This window comes from Rattus norvegicus, chromosome 4 (genome assembly GCF_036323735.1).
Source record: "Rattus norvegicus strain BN/NHsdMcwi chromosome 4, GRCr8, whole genome shotgun sequence".
NCBI classification, from domain to species: Eukaryota; Metazoa; Chordata; class Mammalia; order Rodentia; family Muridae; genus Rattus; species Rattus norvegicus.
Genome location: NC_086022.1, coordinates 6,670,958 through 6,692,906, shown reverse-complemented (window position 1 = coordinate 6,692,906; position 21,949 = coordinate 6,670,958). Strand labels below are relative to the sequence as shown.

The 21,949-nt window shown below is 40.2% G+C and overlaps 1 protein-coding gene across 5 annotated transcripts in view; it reads right to left on the bottom strand.

Moving 5' to 3' along the window:
• Lmbr1 (limb development membrane protein 1) overlaps nucleotides 1-21,949 on the bottom strand; it is a 170,702-nt gene that overhangs the window by 127,619 nt on the left and 21,134 nt on the right. For 4 of the 5 annotated variants that reach the window (XR_010065654.1, XR_010065655.1, XM_063286221.1 and 1 more), the window contains exons 2-4: nucleotides 10,393-10,465; nucleotides 7,588-7,627; nucleotides 4,843-4,982 (exon numbers count right to left, since the gene is read on the bottom strand). Coding sequence is in view for 3 of the 5 variants with exons in the window: in XM_063286221.1 (XP_063142291.1) it covers nucleotides 4,843-4,982; nucleotides 7,588-7,627; nucleotides 10,393-10,465 (253 nt within the window). In the remaining 2 variants the exon portion in view is untranslated. Of the gene's footprint in view, nucleotides 1-4,842; nucleotides 4,983-7,587; nucleotides 7,628-10,392; nucleotides 10,466-21,949 lie in introns of those variants that run through there. The other variant, XM_039107740.2, reaches the window with a different exon arrangement.

The following is a 21,949-nucleotide window of genomic DNA, read 5'->3' as shown; positions in this document are numbered from 1 at the left end:
TGAAAGAACACACAACACAATAACGTTAGATGCAACTGATAAGATATAATTGCCCACCTAAACATATAAAGCCCGGTACCATCCATCCCTTGAGAACATTAATAACAACCTGTAAATACACAGAGCTTCCGGAATCTTTACGTAGGCCTCCCTTGTCCTGCCACAGCTTCTCTCTCTCCCTCACGTCTCCCTTCCTTTTCGTTCCAGTCTCCTCCTCTTCCTTCAAACTTCTCTCCCGCCCATCCTTCCTTCTCCTCCAATGACAGGCCTCCTTCTACCATGTACCTGCCTCATCTGTGACATCATCCCACAACTTAAGTATACTATCATATACTTAAGACTTCTGTTATGTCTCCCTTTTCATTTTTGATTTTAATTTGGATACACTCTCTGTGACCTATGGTTAGTCTGGTTAAGAACCAGCTGCTGGTTTTGTTGATTCTTTGTATAGTTCTTTTTGTTTCTACTTGGTTGACTTCAGCCCTGAGTTTATTTCCTGCTGTCTATTCCTTTTGGGTGAATTTGCTTCTTTTTGTTCTAGAGCTTTCAGGTGTGCTGTCAAGCTGCTAATGTATGTATGCTCTCTCCAGTTTCTTTTTGGAGGCACTCAGAGCTATGAGTTTTCCTCTTAGCAGTGTTTTCATTGTGTCCCATAAGTTTGGGTATGTTGTGCCTTCATTTTCATTAAATTCTAAAAAGCCTTTAATTTCATTATTTCATCCTTGATCAAGTTATCATTGAGTAGCACATTGTTCAACTTCCATGTATATGTGTGCTTTCTGTTGTTTTTGCTGTTTTAGTCCAGTTTTAGTTCGTGGTGTTCTGATAGGATGCATGAGATTATTTCTACCTTCCTGTGTCTGTTGAGACTTGTTTTGTGATCGATTGTATGGTCAGTTTTGGAGAAGGTACCATGAAGTGCTTAGAAGGTTTATCTTTTTGTTTTTGGATGAACTGTTCTATAAATAGCTGTTAAGTCCATTTGGTTCATAAATTCTGTTAGTTTCTCTCTGTCTCTGTTCAGTTTCTGTTTCCATGATCTGTCCATAGATGAGAGTGGGATGTTGAAATCTCCCACTATTATTGTGTTAGGGACAATGTGTATTTTGAGCTTTAGTAAGGTTTCTTTTATTAATGTAGGTGTCCTTACATTTGGAGCATAGATATTCAGGATTGAGAGTTCTTCTTGGTGGATTTTTCCTTTGATGAATATGCAGTATCCTTGTCTTTTTTGATAACTTTTGGTTGAAAGTTCATTTTATTTGATATCAGAATGGCTATTCCAGTTTGTTTCTTCGGACCATTGCTTGAAAAACTGTTTTCCAGCCTTTTACTCTGAGGTAGAGTCTGTCATTGTCACTGAGGTGTGTTTCCTGTATACAGCAAAATACTGGGTCCTCTTTACATATCCAGTCTGATATTCTGTCTTTTTATTGGGGAATTGAGTCCATTGATGATAAGAGATATTAAGGAATAATAATTGTTGTTTCCTGTTATTTTTGTTATTAGAGATGGAATTATGTTTTTGTGTCTCTCTTCTTTTGATGTTGTTGCAAAGGGATTACTTTCATGCTTTTCCTAGGGTGTAGTTCCCCTCCTTGTGTTGGAGTTTTCCATCTATTATCCTTTGTAGGGCTGGATTTGTGGAAAGATACTGTGTAAATTTGGTTTTGTCATGGAATATCTTGGTTTCTCCATCTATGATAATTGAGAGTTTTGTTGGCTATAGTAGCCTGGGCTAGCATTTGTGTTCTCTTAGGATCTGTATGACATCTGCCCAGGATCTTCTGGCCTTCATAGTCTCTGGTGAGAAGTCTGGTGTAATTCTGATAGGTCTGCCTTTATATGTTACTTGACCTTTTTCCCTTACTGCTTTTAATGTTCTTTCTTTATTTTTTGCGTTTGGTGTTTTGACTATTATGTGACGGGAGGTGTTTCTTTCCTGGTCCAATCTATTTGGAGTTCTGTAGGCTTCTTGTATGCCTATGGGTATCTCTTTTTTTAGGTTAGGGAAGTTTTCTTCTATAATTTTGTTGAAGATATTTACTGGCCCTTTAAGTTTATCCTTAGGTTTGATCTTCTCATTGTGTCCTGGATTTCCTGGACGTTTTGGGTTAGGAGCTTTTTGTATTTTACATTATCTTTAATGGTTGTGCTGATGTTTTCTATGGTATCTTCTACCCCTGAGATTCTCTTCTATCTTTTGTGTTCTGTTGGTAATGCTTGTGTCTATGACTCCTGATCTCTTTCCTAGGTTTTCTATTCCCGAGTTGTCTCCCTTTGTGCTTTCTTTATTGTTTCTACTTCCATTTTTAAATCCTGGATGGTTTTGTTCAATTACTTCACCTGTTTGGTTGTGTTTTCCTCTCATTATTTAAGGGATTTTTGTGTTTCCTCTTTCAGGGCTTCTACTTGTTTACTTGTGTTGTCCTCTATTTCTTTAAGGGAGTTATTTATGTCCTTCTTAAAGTCCTCTTATTATCATCATGAGATGTAATTTTTAAATCCAAATTTTGCTTTCTGGCGTGTTTGGATATCCAGTGTTTGCTTTGGTGGGAGAACTGGGCTCTGATGATGCCAACTAGTCTCGGTTTCTGTGGCTTAGGTTCCTGTGCTTGCCTCTTACTATCAGGTTGTCTCTGGAATTAGCTTGTCTTGTTGTCTCTGACACTGGCTTGTCCCTCCTCTAAGCCTGTGTGTCAACACTCCTGTAGACCTGTTTTCTTTCAGCTGGATCTGGGTACGGAGCTGTGGGACTGGGTCAGCTCCAGGCGCAGGCAGAAACCAGAAGGGGCCTATCCCAGACTGCTCCTGGGTTTGTGTATCCTGAGGCCTGCAGGCGGGTTGCTTGGAACAAAAGAGTTGGTCTTACCTCTTTTCTCAGGTGTGTGAGCACTCCTGGCGACTGCCTTTCAGCTCTGGGCGCAGGCAGAAGCTATAGGGGTCCTGTCCCTGACTGTTCCTAGTTTCCTATGCACAGAGGGCCCAGAGGGCACACAGGGCACTTGGCATGTTCGCCTTGGTTCAGGAATGTGAGCAGAAGTAGTTGTCTCTTCTGAGCTCTCAGGACTGTCTGTACTGCTGAGAGTCCAGCACTCCCCTACCCCCAGGCTTGGGTACAGAGAGCTGTGGGACCAGTTCAGTTCCAGTGGCAGGCAGAAACCCAAAGCATAGTTTTCTTATTACTCTTCCTGTCCATACCATTTCTATTTTCTTAGTGTTGACTTTTGTGGCTAATGTTGTTAATTATATCATTACTTACTGGTATTATCAGTATCAAGCTAATCTTATTATATTTATATAATTTTATAGTTATATGGAAGGCTGGATAGATTGTTTATAAACATCAAAGGCAGGTAAAATTGGGACACCTCACTATGAGATAGTTTTGTATGGACACAAATCATTTCCCTTATCCCAATGAAAAGGTATTTTATAATAGTGAATACAGTCTATGAAACAATATCTTGAAGAGTAGTCAGTGACAAGTACTTACTATTTTTTTATTCATTTTACATCCTGATCACCACCCCCTTTCCTCCTCTCTTACAGTCCCAGCCTCCCAAATCCTTCCCCCAAAGTTGCACTATAGATCTATATCACTTGAAGGGAAAAGATCTTGTGGACTACACTGTCATGTTTTGTTTGCTTGTTTGTTTTGCTTTTGTTTTTTAATTTTGAAACATGGTCTCTCCATGTAGTCCTACATGACCTGGACTCACAGAGATTTGTATACCTCTGTCTTTCAGCACTGGGATTAAAGGTATGTACCACCATTCCCAACCACCACCATTACTTTTTAAATCACATTAAGATTTTAACTTGGCAGTGTGTTTTATTCTATCATGTTTTAAAATAGCTGAGGAAACAAAATAACAACTGTAGCCTCTGCTCTGTTGGGCCTTCAGTGGAAACTAAAGTCCTCTGATATAATCAGATGAACCAAAAAAATCTTTTCCTAATACGTTGAAATGAATCAAAATCACAGTAACTCCCCCAGGATAGCTCATGTCCGTAATTCCACACTCAAAAGGCTGAAGCTGAGAACTGTCTTGAGTTCAAGGTCTACACAGTGAATTCCAGGCCAGTTGAGGGTGTAGTGTGAGACATTATGTCATACCACATCCACATGGCTAAGTGAGATCTCTCCCTCTCTCTTCTCTTCTCTTCTCTCTCTCTCTCTCTCTCTCTCTCTCTCTCTCTCTCTCTCTCTCTCTCACTCTCACGCACGCACGCAAAACTTATAGTAAATACAAAACTATTTCTTGGTTAGGTAAAGGACGATAGGCAATTAGGCACGGTAAGGAAAACTTGGTTTCTGACTTCACTGAGGAGTTCAATAGTTGTACCGATTAGTTTTTTGTCAACTTGACACAACTTTAACCTATTAATTAAAAAAATTCCTCCATTAAATGGGCAAGTCTGTGGGGAATTTTTTTGATTAGTGATTGACATGGGTGGGCCAGTCTAATATAGTCAGTGACACCCCTAAGCAGGTGGTACTCAAGTATATAAGAAAGCAAGCTGAGCAAGCCTTGATAAGAAAATCAGTAAGCAGAACTCCTCCATGGCCTCTATCTTAGCTTCTGCCTACAGAATCCCACCCTGACTTCTCTCAATGATGTGGAGACTATGATGTGGAAATAGAAGCTGAAATAAACCCTTCCCTTCACAAGCTGCTTCGATCATGGTGTCTTATCATAGCAAGAAACCCTAAGACAACAGTTTACTGGAAGATGTTACAACTTGTGAAGGAAACTAAGAAAACCCTATAACTTAAAGAGCAGAAAAAAGCAAAAAAAAAAAAAAAAAAAAAAAAAAACTCATGTAATGTATACTAACCATGGATCAAGGAGCCATTCAACCACTGAATGTAGTAGTTTTGAGGAAAAGCAAGCAGGATCTCATTGCTGATGATGGAGAAGGGCAAAAGCAAAACAGCACCAGCTGAAACCGCTAGAGTGAAGGTGCTCAGAAACAACCTGCAAAAGAGAAGAGGCATCAGTACTGGGGTTTGCAAAGTAGTGAACATGGAAACACCGGACAGAGTCTTACATAGGAATCCCATTACAGATATGCAACTGAGGTACAAATGGCATGTGTAAGATCTGGAAAATGCAACCAGGCAAAATCCCTAAAAAATGGCCCTAAAAGATCTACATACTGAAAAGAGTGCTGCACAGTTTAAGAATTTTCATTATGATTGGTGGGTATACACGAGTGCATACATGCCTGTGTATGAAGCCAGTAGAGTGGGGTGCTATGGCATACATGTAAGGCCAGAGGAAAACTATGTGGAGTCTGTTTTCTCCTTGTACCTTTACACAAAACTCCAATATTGAACTCAGGTCTCCAGGCTCACACAGCAAGTTCCATGACACACTGAGACGTCTCATCAGCCCCTGGTAGTCTCATTAAGCAAGGTTAAATTATAGTAGTAAAATAGCAGAGAAGTGGTAAACAAAACTATAATACTAATCAATATTTCAAACAACCCTTCAATACTTCGTAGATAATACAGCTTCTATGTAAAAAGGACCTTTATTTATTTATTAAGTTAACAAAACAAACTGAATAAAAGTATTGACAATAAATACAAAGCAGACTCTCTATTCACATCAAGAAATGCTTACATATTAACGGGAAATATGTTATTTCAAAATCTATCATCATTTATAACAACTCACAGGACAGAGACTACAATCATGAGGGACTTTTACTTCTCAGTTAGACATTTCTGAAAAGTTTTAAATTCTTTTATAACATACACATAATTTTGAAAGGGTTTTTTAGAAAATAAATGACAAGGCAAAAGAAGGTGGATTTCTGTTGAGTCCAATGCCAGCCTGGTCTACACAGGGAGTGCCAGGACAGTTAGGACAGCAGAGTAAGAAAGAAGAGGGGAGGATGAGGGAGAGGAGGGAGAGAGAAAGGGGATATGGGAGGGAAAATGAAGAAAGAAGGGAGAGGAGGAGGAAAGGGGAGGATTAAGAGAAGGGGAAGGGAGGAAGAAAGAAGGCAGGCAGGAAGCAGAAACAGCAGCACTAATGGCAAAGGAAACTTAATTCCCCAACTCAATTCCCAGCACTCCTGGTAGGCCCTCCCTTTGGCTATATTTACTTATGGTGACATTGATACTCTCATGGAGACCTTGTCATCCTGCCAGATTCTCTGAAACTGGAGTTGGGGTGGTCATGAGCCACCATGTTGATGGTGGGAACTAAACCCAGATCTTCTGCAAGAGCAGCAAGTGCTTTTAACTACTAAATCATCTCTCTAGCCCCAGATTTCACATTTTAGTTAGCAAAACCTAATAGGAAGAACTTAACTGTTTGATCTTCAGTTTAATACTTCAAAAACTAAAGTCCATTTCTATCATATCTCCCCTCATAAATAAGGAACCTATAAGGCAATTGAGCAAATGTGTTACTCTAACCAGAAAGTCTATCTGCTCACTGATCAGAGAGTTTGCAACAGCTGACAGCTTGTGTCTTAGTTAGGTTTCTATTCCTGCATTAACATCATGATCAAATTGGGGAGGAAAGAGTTTATTCAGCTACACTTCCACATTGCTATTCATCACCAAAGGAAGTCAGGACTGGAACTCAAGCAAGTCAGGAAGCAGGAGCTGATGCAGAAGCCATGGAGGGATGTTACTTACTGGCTTGCTTCCCCTGGCTTGCTCAGCTTGCTCTCTTATAGAACCCAGGACTACCTAGGGATGGCACCATCTACTATAGCCGGGCCCTCCCCCTTGATCACTAATTGGGAAAATGCCTTACCACTGGATCTTATGAAGACATTTCCTCAAGGGAGGCTCCTTTCTCTGTGATAACTCCAGCTTGTGTCAAGCTGACACACAGAACCAGCCAGTACAGCTTGACTGTTCTCCCTCTTTCTCTGGCTCTTTCTGTGTTATCCAAGCTGTCCTCAAACTCTCAACCCTCCTGCTTCTAACTCTAGAATGCTGAGATTACAAGCTGGTGCCCTCTGTGCCATACTAGGTCTTTCTTAAACAACTGTTCCTTTAAGTCCTGTTCCTTGTTAAATCTCCTGAAGCTGAAATGTATCCTTTTTTTTTTTTTTTAATAAGTACATAGCATAGGAAGGGAATGTGGTCTCATGTAGCCTAGGTCGGCCTTACCTCCCCCTTACCATTACAGACATGTGCCACACTCAGTTTGAATAAGCACATTTTCAGCAAGAGAGAATCAGATCTAAATTAACCATGTGTACTTGTTTATGTGTGCCTTTTAAGAATGTGATAAGGGGGGCTGGAGAGACGGATCAGCAGTTAAGAACACAACTGCTCTTCCAGAGGTCCTGAGTTCAGTTCCCAGCAACCACATGGTGGTTTACAAGCATCTGGGATCTGATGCCCTCTTCTGGTGTGTCTGAAGACAGCTACAATGTATTCATATAAATAAAATAAGTGGATTTAAAAAAAAAAAAAGAAAGAAACAATTAGGGAAACTAGATTTAAAAAAAAAAAAAGAATGTGATAAGGATTAGTACATTATGCAATTACTTCCTTCAGACTCTAACTTCACAACTATAAACAGAACAATTAAATTTTAGAATACATACGATATCCTGTTGACTACGGCATCCTCATCTTCTTGTTCATCTGCAAAAATGTTTATAGTGTTACTATTTTATCTCCAACAAAATGTACCATGAATTTATCTAAAATACAAAGTTTTAAAAATTCAATTGCTGAATGACTTTCAAAGAGCATGTTTTTGTTGACTTCAACAAAACCCAACCATAGATTTCATTATAACATGTAGAAGGTATATAATTGAGTGAGTTATGATTTTTTTTTAAAAAAATCTGTTTAACATGTAAATTAAAATTTTATAAATACCCAGTCTCAGGAAAATAAAACTTAGAACCGCAGAACCTTTGTAAAATGCAGATAGACAATGTCAGGATAAGGTGTCTATGAATAAAATGTTTGGGCTATTAATGACCAAAAGACATTTCTATTATAAAGTAAAACTTTCCGACTTTTCTTTGAGTTTTTATAAGTAGAGAAAATGATAAGATCTTAAGCCATTCTAAACTACCTTTGTGATGGTTTGTACATGTTCCACCCATGCTGTGGTACTATTAGAAGGTGTGGCCCTGTTGGAGTGGGTGTGTCACTGTGGGTGTGGGCTTTAAGACCCTCATTCTAGCTGCCTGGAAGCCAGTCTTCTGCCAGCAGCCTTCAGATGAAGATGTAGAACACTCAGCCCCTCCTGCACCATGGCTGCCTGGATGCTGCCATGCTCCTGCCTTGATGATAATGGACTGCTCTGAACCTGTAAGCCAGCCCCAAATAAACACTGCCCTTATAAGAGTTGCCTTGGTTATGGTGTCTGTTCGCAGCAGTAAAACCCTAACTAAGACAACCTTAGAGAGCATCTCAACAATTCAAAACCATTGTCCAACTTAGAAACAGAAAAAAAAATATCATTTTCTGTATCTTTTTAAGTAGCAGGCAGCTTCCATCAGGATACCTTCTTCACCCCCTCTTCCTCTCTCATGCCTCCTAGACACCATCTCTTCTGTCTTCATTCATAAACTTACCAGCTAAAGGGACTATATAAGTACACAACTATTGCAAAACCTTCACAGTCCTTCCAGCTCTTCATCTGTCTCATGTCCTGAAAGGCTCTCCTTGAGTCTCTGGACCTCTGGAAACTCTCAAGCCTCAATATTAGTGGTGCATTTTAACCAATCCTTGCAGTGTCTGTCCTGAATTACAGGCTTCCCAAAATAACTTTACAGTCAAAGGCACCACAAAATCACATTCATGATTAATTCTTATTCTGCTACTCTCACACCTAACCCATCAGCAAGCCTGGAGAAAAAGTCCCGTCTCCTTATCCATATCCATTCCATCCAACCAACGAAGTCCACAGGCTTCCCCACTCCTTGGGACTGTTATATTCACCTAAAGGTCACCTAAATGTACAGCTTTCCTGTACATCACCCTTAACTTCCCCTTAAACAATAGATTCATGATTTTCACTTGCACCCTACACGCTTTTCTTCTATGTGTGTAATCTATAAAGAAATGTGACCAGGTATCTTTAAAACAACTGAGGCACTGTCTTGAATCTGCAGATCTTCACAGTTTTGACAGATTACATGATCCAAGGAACACTTCCAAACAGTCACAGATCCAGCTGATGGCTCTAAAGCAACATACTACAAGTCTGATGAATGTTAAACTGATGGTATTATATTAAAAATCTTTAATACATAGAATCTTTGATACAAGTATCATACAGCATTGACCATTATTAGCCCAACATTCACAGATAGAAAATACTATGATTAAAAAAAGCTAAGAAATGAATATCCTAGTAAGAGCACCAGTGGAAGGGGAAGCCCTGGGTCCTGCTAAGACTGAACCCCCAGTGAACTAGACTATGGGGGGAGGGCGGCAATGGGGGGAGGGTTGGGAGGGGAACACCCATAAGGAAGGGGAGGGGGGAGGGGGATGTTTGCCCGGATACTGGGAAAGGGAATAACACTCGAAATGTATATAAGAAATACTCAAGTTAATAAAAAAAAAAAAAAAAAAGCTAAGAATTAGCAGAAGGTAGTAAGGAATACATATAAAATACTAATCCAAAAATGTGTGAAATGATCAGCCCATTAAAAAATAAAGACTTGAAAAATACCGTGATTAACTCAGGACAAAATGAAATATACAGGATACTATACAATCAAATGCCAGTATAATTATAGGTACTCTAAATTCTATTTTGCTTTAGAGAAGGAAAACAGAGGCTGGAGAGATAGCTCAGCACTTAAGAGCACTTGATGCTCTTGCAGAGGTCTTAAGTTTGATTCCCAGCAATTACATGGAGGCCATTTTTAACTCCAGTTCATGGGGATCCAACAACCCCTTCTAGCCTCTACAGACATGAGGCATACATACAATGCAAAATACACATACAGGCAAAACATAAACATAAAAAAAAATAAGTAAATAAATACATCTTTCTGAACAAAAGGAAATCAGAGAGAAGGAAAGAAGGACAAGACAGTTCTGTGGTGATAAAATGAAAGGCGCTGGGATGACTGGGATCCTCAGTTAGAACCAGCCACAAAGAACCAAACGACCTCATAAACTCTGGAATTTCCCAGGTACTAACTAGCCAATGCTGTTCTTAGTTAGGCATGAGAGTTGTGATAAGCAAGGACTCTGGTCTGGTCTAGGAGGGTGACTGAGTGTAGTTGGGTTTCCTGGAGGTTATTTTTAGTATTCTTAGGACCAGGCAACTATTTACTTCAGCCACCAGCATGTTCACATGGCTGCATTGTGTGGGTGGAGCCCATATACCCCACATACCCAGCTCTGATGAAAGCTATAACAAAACTGTTTCTACTTGCCTGATTTTCTCTTGTATCTTGTAATGATGAAGTAAGAAAGGACGTAGAGAATGGCAAAAAGAAGAAAACATATCTGAAACAAAGAAATTTAACAGGTCATTTACATTTTTGTCTGTCATTTTTTTTTTTTTTTTGGTTCTTTTTTTTTTCGGAGCTGGGGACCGAACCCAGGGCCTTGCGCTTCCTAGGTAAGCGCTCTACCACTGAGCTAAGTCCCCAGCCCCTTGTCTGTCATTTTTATAACCAACAAGAGATACATCTTTGGTGTTTAAAGGAAATGAAGGATTATAACTATTGAAAAGTAAAAGTTATGGAAACTTCACAAATGTAACATTTTGATAAAAAATATTAATATGTGAACTGGTCTACTTAATACTTAATATTTTGGTGAGAAAGCCCAGTACAAAGTTTCTCTTTTCATAACTTAAGAAAATGTTTTTTGGGGCGGGGAAAAAAAATGTTTTTCAAAGTCATGTGGAAGTGTAAAGAGCTAAACCATCATCAACAGTTCTAAAAATGGGTGCACACTGTCCTGAAAAGCGAGCATGTGAAGAGCTGCAGTGATGTGTGGAGAGTGTGCTGGCACCACAACCTGACAGACTCAGTCACATGGAGCTTCAGCGTAAAAGCAGCATCACAGATCAGTGTGCAGGAAAAAATAACTGCTCAGTAAATATACCACATATTAAAATTAAAATTCTTTACTCAACTGTGGTTTAAGTCTTAAAGATAAATTCCACTCACTTTGTCTAACAAAAACTGTAAGGATTACTACACGTGAGCTGAGGTTACTCCCCATGCATGGCAAAGCCCTCCCCACTGAACCAGTGAATGGAGGAAGGAGCTGATTAGAACTTACAATATATTCTCAAGGACTTTAACACACGGTGCACTGTCCTTCACCACATCACTACATCAGCAGACCTATTAAACTCAATCTTATGAACTCTGGCATCCATTGGCCACACACCAATCCACAGTCCCCTTTCTATATACGTTCTACTTCTAGGAGCTCAACTTGTTTAGTTTTTCTATATATGCAGACTTCACTTGGCAGAATTTCCCCAGATTATCCCTTGATGCCCTACATGGCACAATTTCCTTAAGGCTGAATGGTCCACATCAGGATTTCCACATTTTCTTTACCTATTCATCTACTGGCACACACATCAGTTATCTCTCTAAACGGGCATGGTGAACCCTGAGTACAGTGTCTCTCCTAAACAATTCATTTCCTTTGAATGTGGATCCAGAATGGATATCATGTTTGCACTCTGGAGGGCATACCATAGTGCTCTGGTGCCAGTGGTGCACAAGGCTTCCTTTATTCCACATCCTCAACAGAACTCTCTCTTGTCCTTTGGAAGCAGCCATTACAACAGATATGAGGTGAATCTTCCTTTTCATTTTTCTATGACAAAGGTTGCAAGTAGATTTTCAGTTCTCTGTTGTATATTTGTAAATCTTCTTTTGAGAAATATCCACCTAAGTCCATCCATTTTTATTTGGGTCATATGTGTACACTGCACTTTATTTTTGTCAGAGCTGGGACAACAAATGGGTAAACAGGGAAGGTCAAGAAACAGGATAGCCACCAAACACCAAATGCTAAAAAAAAAAAAAAAAAAAGCCTCATTCAAGCTTATGGAGCACATTGAAAAACACCTTGACTTTCAAAGTACTGAAATCTAGTGAGCACTCTGAGCACAGACCTCTGAGTATGAGTTGATAGACATGTAATAAAAAAGACTTCAGACTGGGTTGGTAGTCATCCCTGTCTATAAGTCATCCGCTTAGAAAACAACACTGAAAATGGAGAGGAGGACCACAAACTGAGTGGCAACATCCTCTTCGTACATGTGGGAGACTGATGGAAGACAATCCTGACGAATGTTCTGGAAGCCAGAAGATGTTAAGGATGCTGGCTAATCCCAGCACTCAGGAAGGCAGAAGCAGGCAGACCTCTGTGAATTAAAGGCCACCTTGTCTAAAGAGTGAGTTCCAAGACAGCCAAGGCTGCACAGAGAAACCCTGTCTTGAAACAAACAAGCAAACAACATCAACAACAACAAAAACTGGCTAGTAAGAGGATGTTAGTAGAGTCACACCCTCCTCCTGAAATCCTCTGGAACACAGAAAACGATTCAACGAAAAACTAAATGCTGGTAAAGAAATGAATGTCAGGCTACATGAACAAGCAAAGAGAATAACTAAGCAGTAAAACAATAAATCCTAAGATTATAGGATGTGAGATGACTAACAGAGTCTTCCTGGGTTGATTTAGTAAGTTGTTTGTTGTGGGCTTACTACATCTAGGAACCTATTCTAACACTGGGAACACTACTGAAAGAGCAGTAACAATAAATATCAACATATAAAAGACAATTAAATTACGGTGTTTGAGAATAGTATGGGCTATTGGCAGTTGAGGCTCATCTCACCAGGTGTCATCTAAGGAAGAATGGTAGGACAAGAGGAGCAAGACAATAGTATGTCAAGGGCCTGAAGCAAGGCTCTGGCTCAAATGAAAGGGAAAAATAATAGATGAGATGTAGGGATTAATAGGAGTCCAGGACACAGAAGACTTAGTTACACACACTAGTACTTACACATGGTAACTAGCAAGTTGGCTCTGGTCCTGAAGGGGATAGGAATCCTGTAACAGTCTGTACAGAGAGGTGGCATGATCAGTCTCAGGGAAGAAAACTCACCCCAATTGCTAGGGACACACACATGCATACACACACATACATACGTACACACACACACACACACACACACACACACACACACACACTATACGTATGTTTGTATGTATATATGTATCAGGACAGAAACAGAGACCAGAAAAAAACTGAGAGTAAAACAGGGCAGGAGAGACATCACTCAGACCTGTAGGATGCAACATTGAGAAATGGTTTGAGTTGTGGGTGTTTTGAGAGCAGGCCTGCTAGGACTTGTAAGAATAAACACAAAAGTTCTAGTCCTGGGTCGGAGAAGATTATAAACGAAAATGGTTCAAAGGAGGAGCAGACTCTGCTGAGTTTGAACATACGCTCACAGGTGGAAAGCTGAGTAAGTAGGTCTTTATATAAATCTATACTGTTCAGAGGAAAGGCTAGACTACACACTAAAAAACAAAGAACAATCAGCAGATGACACACAATGTCCTGAGGCCGTGGTGCAGAAGCAGGCAGAGAAGGTAAGTCTGAAAACAGAGCGTAGCTCTCAGATGTTCATCATCAGGGCAGAGGCTGCCAGGCAGGCAGTCATCAAGGGCAGGGCACCTAGGGTTTGCACATCTGCTGACCTACACCAAGGAACGGAGAATTTACAACAGTGTCAAATATTGCTGACAGGCCAAGCAAGATGAGGACAGAGGATTGACAACTGGATCTGGTGCCTTGGAAGTCACTGCAACCTAGACAAGACTTGTTTTTCTGGAGTAATGGACACAAAAGCCTGGCTCAATTGGACTCCTGGAAAGCTAGAGAGAAATGCAAGCTGAGTTCTTCCTTAGTGCTATCACAAAACAAAGGAGTTGTGAAGAGGAACTCAAAGTCAAGAAGCTTTTTTAAAACTGAGAAAAATTGGGGTTGGGGATTTAGCTCAGTGGTAGAGCGCTTGCCTAGCAAGCTCAAGGCCCTGGGTTCAGTCCCCAGCTCTGAAAAAAAAGAAAAAAAAAACTGAGAAAAATTACAGAAGGAAGAATGAATAATCCAGCAGTCATTGATAACAGAAGAGGGAAATAGAGTAATGCTGAAATAACTACACAGCTGAGGGACTCATGGAAAAATCTGAGTGGATCAAGGAGCGGGAAATGAGTGATGGGGAGGGAATAGAGAGAAGAACCAGAATAAGGTGGCACAGTAACAACTGGATCAGCCAGCATGCAAGGCACTGAAACTTTAACAAGAGATGTTTTCTGAAGAGGTGGAGACAAAAGCCTGGCTGAGTAGATTCTGGGAAGAGCTAGAAAGAGTAAACCTGAAGGAGGGAAATGAGGAGAAAGAGGGCAGCTCCACGAATCTCTGCTCTCACCTCCTATGTTCTCTCCATTTGAGCACACCGGAGCCATACTACATCAGACCCTTGGAAACACTATTGTGTCTGCCTCGAAGCCAACTTTCTAAGACAGATTGTCTGAATCTCTCATCCTTTGTCTCACAACTCTTTGGACGCCATCTTGACAAAGTGTGTGTCCTGATGGCCCTTCTGCTGACACTTTCTACGCATGTACCAAGCATCACCGGAGACACTGTAACTCAGTTATTGTCTACTACCTGCTCATTATGGTGTCCTCAGTCTAAGAGAAGGGAAAGGGGAAAGGTAAGCACAGACAGGTGAGTTCAGCTGCTGGTTAAGTACGTCTGCCTAGAAACAGACATAAATTACCTCTTTAGTTACCTTCTATTCCCTGGAAATTTTTATCAATTCACCAAGTCCATATAGAATTCTGATTGTATACAGAAAGTGGAAGGAGATAACAAATAAATAAAAATAGAGAAATACCATAAAAGCAAGAGACAAATAGAGATTAAATGGTCTTTAAAGTTCCAGGCAAACCCAGACTAGAATTCCTGATACCTGAAGTCTGACAATGAGCCATCAAGCAATTTCAGCCACTTGATAACCCTAACAACACAGATACTTTCAGTTTCGCTCCCTTCTCATTAATTATCTTCTCTCCTTCTCTTTCTTCCTGCACCCCTCCAAACTGACTGTGCACCTCCCCTTCCCTCCTCGCTCCCTTCCCTTCACCCTGCCTTTCCCTCTCCCTCTCCCTTTCTCTCCAGTCAAACTCCTCAACATAAGAGTTTGTACTTCCAAAGCCTTCTGTCCTCCCATTATTTCTCCATTCTTCTAATCATTAGCCTGACCTCATACCCACCAGGTAGCTCAAAGGACCCAGGCAGAGGAGTAATGACTCAACAGCCAAACCTCAATGCAGCAACCTCCATCAGTAGTGTCTGTCTTCTCTGATGGCTTCTCCTTCTCCTCAGTCTTTACCAGCTGTGCTCTGACTCGTGAGCTGGACACCCTTCTAGTCTCTTTCCACAAGTCTTCACAGGCTCTGTCACTTCACCAGATTTAACCATCAGCCCCAGGAAGCCCCTGACCACAGGTAGAAAAGCACTGCCTTATGAGAATGCAAAACAAGTAAGACTCATGAAGACGGGAAGAGGAGTGAGGACAAGCTCAGGCTGAAGAACTGAGGAGCAGGAGCCGGGTCAGACAGCTGGCTGCAGTGCAGGAATCAGGGATAGTTCAAGAATGGATGTTCTGGTGAAGAAGAAACTGAATAAAGCCAAAGGACTGGGAAGGACCAGGGCAAAACAGTGTCTTCTGCGTATGACAAGTCACTGCACTCATGAACTCATAGCCATTCGGGCTGCCTGAAGAAGAGCTGTGTAAGATCAAGTCAGTCAACCTGACTCCAGCATGGAATGCGGAGGGGTTCACACGCCTCTGCTTTTAGCTGAGGAACTATTGATGGTTGAAGTCTTCAGAGGAAAGGGCAGTCGGTTTTCTTTAAGGGTATGCCAAAGGGTAGAGGGTAGGGGAACCACAGTTCAGTGAATGACCTTATAATCAGAAGTATATGGGTGACACAAAATGGATTTGCTGGGGAAGAAAAGGGAAAAGAAAAAAGGAAAGGAAGGAAAGAAGGAAGGAAGGGAAGGAGGGAGGGAAACAAAGTTGGAAGCAGGTCAGGAGTCAATCTGGAGAAGTTAGGAGATGCCTGAAAGATGAATGGGATCAAAGTACATTGTATACATGTAAAAAATTCTCAAATGGAAATTTAACTAAAATAGATCTTCAACACTCCCCCAAAATAAGAATACAAGTCTTCAGCAAAAATGTTTAGGACTTTTTAAATGACCTTTAAAAGTGAAAAAATAGGAATTTCAGAAATCCCAGGGAGCTCATACAGCAGTGGAGAATAAATAATGAAAGTTAATGAACAAAAGGCCCTCTAGGAGCCAGAATGCAGAGAAGAAAAGCAAGGGGAAGTCATATAATTAGGAGTACAGGCAAGGCTACAAATTATAAAAATGTAAGTGCTCCTCAACTAGAATAAAAGCTACTTGTCATAAATATAAAAATACATCTGTAAGAGACTGGGACAGAAACCAAGGAACTGACTACAGTGTGGTTTCCCAAGGACTGCACACTGGTCTCGACATGAACACATCTTTTTCCTCAGTGAGAGCCTTACAGATAAGTGAACTGAATGCAAGCTACAATGGTGCCTTCTAACCTCCCTGCACTCCAGGAACAACAACAAACCCCCAAGAAAAAGCAGGAGTAAAAAGTGTTTCAGCAGCTTACCACGAGAGGTGAGCGGAGGACACTGAGCTCCCTCTACCGCCAGAGGAGACCAATCTTGATACCACCCCTCCCAGAGAATCCCACAGCACTTCTCAGTGACATCCAGCCTTCGGAGAAGGCAATCCAAGGCCTTGGAGCTACATGCTTTTACTCCTGATTTGAACTGAGGGACCCAATCCCCAGTAACTTGAATTTAATATGTACTGTTAAAATTTAATAATCTTAAATTCCATGTTTAACACTGAACTTAGATTCAAGCTGATACATTATAATAAAATTTTACTATTTAACTTTTTATTTAAGATCTAAAACTGAAAGATGCCAAGTTGGACCAGAAACATCTCTACCTACCCTGAGAGCTAAGACCTATTCCTGAGAGGCTCATTTGTCTGCCTCAGATTTATGTTAATATCATTAATCCAAAATATAAAGACATAAGTATGCTGAAAGGCTACAAATTAGCCACCAATTAAAAAGGTTTTAAATCATACTTCTTTGAAATTACCCCAATGACAAGGAAAAGTTAAAATCCGTATCAATAAAAGACGCAAAGAATCAAATAGTTAATTTAAGAAATATAGAAAGATGAAGCAGGCTAGGAAAATGGCTCAGTGAGTAATGCTTGTTATACAAACATGAGAACCTGAGTTCAGATCCCCAGAACACACATAAAAGCAACATACATCTGTAACCTCTGTGCACAGGTGTTGTTGTAAAAATCTAAAAAATAAAAAAATTTATTGGTGTCTTTTACCCCGCTAGGTCCACACCACAGTGCCCCAAGATATCTGCTAAATATCTTAGCGGAAACGCATTCCAACTCCACAGCGGCCGTGTCTCCTGCCACCGCACACTTTACTACACTCAAACCATCACATAAAAGAACACACAACACAATAATCTTTGACCCATTTGGTAAAATAAAATTGCCCACTTAAACATACAAAGCCCGGTAACATCCATCCCTTGAGAACATTAATAACAACCTGTAAATACACAGAGCTACCGGAATCTTTACGTAGGCCTCCCTTGTCCTGCCACAGCTTCTCTCTCTCCCTCCCGTCTCCCTTCCTTTTCGTTCCAGTCTCCTCCTCTTCCTTCAAACTTCTCTCCCACCCATCCTTCCTTCTCCTCCAATGACAGGCCTCCTTCTATCTTGTACCTGCCCCTCACCTGTATTTTACAAATTCAATGGGGAGGTTTTGGTGAAGTCGCCCGATTCCTGAGTACTTGACTCGGCAGCTATCCTTGGGGCAGTGGAATTAGCATCAAAATACAGATTACTCCAGGGCAAACCGCAACACACAGGAAGCTGAGACAAGCAGATCTAGGGGGTTTACTAGCCAGCTATTCTAACCCAAACAGTGAGCTCCATGATTTAATGTACTACTGTAGGCTAAAATTTTTCTCAATCTACTTTAATAAGGATTCAAGCTCCCTCTGGGCCCACCCACCAGAGGTAATAGAAAAGACAGGTTATTAGGATATGGGGGAAGTGGACCTTTTAGAAATAGTTCTTTGGGGTTGAGTCTAAACTTTGTTGTTTTCAGTCCAGTCCACTAGCAAATACCAAACACAAAACAGCAGCTGTAGACCAGTACACTCAGCAGACACCACATACAAGTCAGGAAGGGAAATTCAATCCAGAAGAAACCACAAGGCTTGCCAACCATCCTGAGTCCATCCTGGAAATAGCAAGAAGCCACAGGAACTCCATGAGAAATTCTATGAATTCACCACAAATAAAGCTCAACAATGCAATGCAAAGGGAACCAATACATGAGAGCTCTCAGCGAAGAATGAAGAATAGCAAGGCAAAGCAAAAAGTGAACCAATGCTCCAATTCCCACTGTCTCTGGAGTCATAGTTATATTCTTTCTAAACATTATGTGTCCTTTCATGTGTCTCCTTCACCAAAACATCCTTTCAGCAAAACATCATTTGACATAACTGACTTTCCAAAGAAACCAGAAGTTTCCACTTCACACCATACACATACAATTCACATCATTCATCCTTCCACTTTGCACCTGTACTTGGAGAAGAGCCTCTGCTCTGAATCCCAACCCATTCAGCCAACACCACAGTTGCAGCACAACTCTGCAGGGGTCATGATTCATCCAGGATCACAGGATCACAGACTCAGAGGCACACAGGAGGGAAAGGCTCCAGTCAGAAACAGCAAGGTCAGTTAACACCAGGGATAACCAGAGGGCGAGAAGCACACACAAGAACATGAGCAGCAGAAACCAATACTGGTTGACAACAACAAAATCTAGTTCTCCCACCACAGAAGCCCTTGATAGACAAACATATATAAAGCAAGATTCAGATCTAAAAATCATATCTCATGAAGATGATAGAGGACCTTAGGAAGGACATAAATAACTCACTTAAGGAAATACAGGATGACACAGGTAAACAAGTAGAAGCCCTTAAAATGGAAACACATAAATCCCTTAAAGAAATACAGGAAAACATAAACAGGTGAAGAAAATGAACAAAACCGTCCAGGATCTAAAAATGGAGATAGAAACATTAAAGAAAACACAAAGGGAGACAGCCCTGGAGATGGAAAACCTAGGAAAGAGAGCAGGAGTCTCAGATGCAAGCATCACCAACAGAATAAAAGAAAGAGTCTCAGATGTAGAAGATACCATAGAAGACATCTACACACAGTCAATGAAAGTACAAAAAGCAAAAAACTCCTAACTCAAAATATTCAAGTAATCCAGGACACAATGAAAATACCAAACATAGGAGTAATAGTTATAGAAAAAATGAAGCTTCCCAACTCGAAGGGCCAGCAAACATCTTCAACAAAATTATAGAAGAAAACTTCCCTAACCTAAAGAAAGAAATGCCCATAAACATACAAGAAGCCTACAGAACACCTAACAGATGGGACCAGAAAAGAAATTCCTCCTGTCACGTAATAATTAAAACACCAAATGCACAGAACAAAGAAAGACTATTGAAAGCAGTAAGGGAAAAAGGTCAAGTAACATATAAAGGCAGACCTATCAGAATTACACCAGACTTCTCAACAGAGACTCCAAAAGCCAGAAGATCTTCAGTAGATGCCATACAGACCCTAAGAGAACACAAATGCCAGCCCAGAGGACTATATCCAGAAAAACCCTCAATTACCATAGATGGAGAAACCAATATATTCCAAGACAAAACCAAACTTACACAATATCTTTCCACAAATCCAACCTTACAAAGGATAATAGATGGAAAACTCCAACACAAGGAGGAAAAACTACACCCTAAAAAAAGCAAGGAGGTAATATTCTTTTAACAAACCCAAAAGAGGATACCCATACAAACACAATTCCACCTCTAACAACAAAAATAACAGGAAGCAACAATTATTGATCCCTAATATCTCTCAACATCAATAGAATCAATTCCCCCATAAAAAGACATAGGCTAACAGACTGAATATGGAAACAGGACCCAGCATTTTGCTGCATACAGGAAGCACACCTCAGTGACAAAGACAGACACTATGTTAAAATAAAAGACTGGAAAAACATTTTCCAAGCAAATGGTCCCAAGAAACAACCTGGAATAGGCATTATAATATCCAATAGACTTTCAACCAAAAGTTATCAAAAAAAGATAGGGAAGAACACTACATCAAAGGAAAAATCTATCAAGAAGAACACTCAATTCTCAACATTTATGCCCCAAATGCAAGGGCACCCACATTTGTAAAAGAAACATTACGGAAGGTCAAAGCACACAATAATAGTAGATTTCAACACCCCACTCATGGACATATCATGGAAACAGAAACTAAACACAGACACAGTGAAACTAAAAGAACTAAATGGGTTTAACAGATACCTACAGAATATGTCATCACAAAACAAATAAATATACCTTTTTCTCAACACCTCACAGTACCTTCTCAAAATTCAACTATATAATCAGACACAAAGCAAACCTCAACAGATACAAGAACATTGAATTAATCCCATGTATTCTATTGGACCGTCACAGATGAAGGCTGATCTTCAATAACAGCAAAAACAACAGAGGGGTTGGGGATTTAGCTCAGTGGTAGACCACTTGCCTAGCAAACGCAAGGCCCTGGGTTCGGTCCCCAGCTCCAAAAAAAAAAAAGAATTTAAAAAAAAAAAAAAAAACACAAAGCCCACATATACATGGAAGCTGAACAACTAGCTACTCACCGATAACTTGGTCAGAAAAGAAAGAAAGAAATTAAAGACTTTTTAGAATTTAATGAAAATGAAGCACAACATATCCAAACTTATGGGACACAATAAAGCAGTGCTAAGAAGAAAACTCATAGCCCTGAGGGCCTCTATAAAGAAATTGGAGAGATCATACACTAGCAGCATAACAGCACATCTGAAAGCAAATGCATCCAAGAGGAGTAGACAGCAGGAAATAAACAAATTCAGGGCTGAAATCAACCAAGTAGAAACAAAAAGAACTATACAAAGAATCAGAAAAACTAGGAGCTGGATCTTTGAGAAAAATCAACAAGACAGATAAACCCTTAGCCACACTAACTAGAGGGTACAGAGCTAGTATCCAAATTAACAAAATCAGGAATGAAAAGGTAGACATAACAACACAAACTGAGGAAATTCAAAAAATGAGATACTACTATATAAGTCCACATTCAACAAAACTTGAAAATATCAATGAAATGAATGATTTTCTAGGCAGATACCAAGTACCAAAGTTAAATCAGGATGAGATAACCATTTTAAGAGTCCCTTAACTCCTAAGGAAATAGAAGCAGTCATTAAAAGTCTCCCAGGGACAGATGGTTTTAGTGCAGAATTGTATCACACCTTCAAAGAAGACCTAATACCAAAAGTCTTTAAACTATTCCACAAAATAGAAACAGAGGGAACACTACCTAGTTCATTCTATGAATCCACAGTTACACTGATACCTAAACCACAAAAAGACCCAGCAGAAAAAGAGAAGTTCAGACCAATTTCCCTTATGAATATCAATGCAAAAATTCTCAATAAAATTTTCAAAAACTCAACACAAGAACACATCAAAACAATCATTCACCATGATGAAGTAGGCTTCATCCCAGGGATGCAGGGATGGTTCAATGTAATCCACTATATAAACAAACTCAAAGAACAAAACCAAACGATCACCTCATTAGATGATGAAAAAGCATTTGGCAAAATATAACACCACTTCATGTTAAAAGTATTGGAGA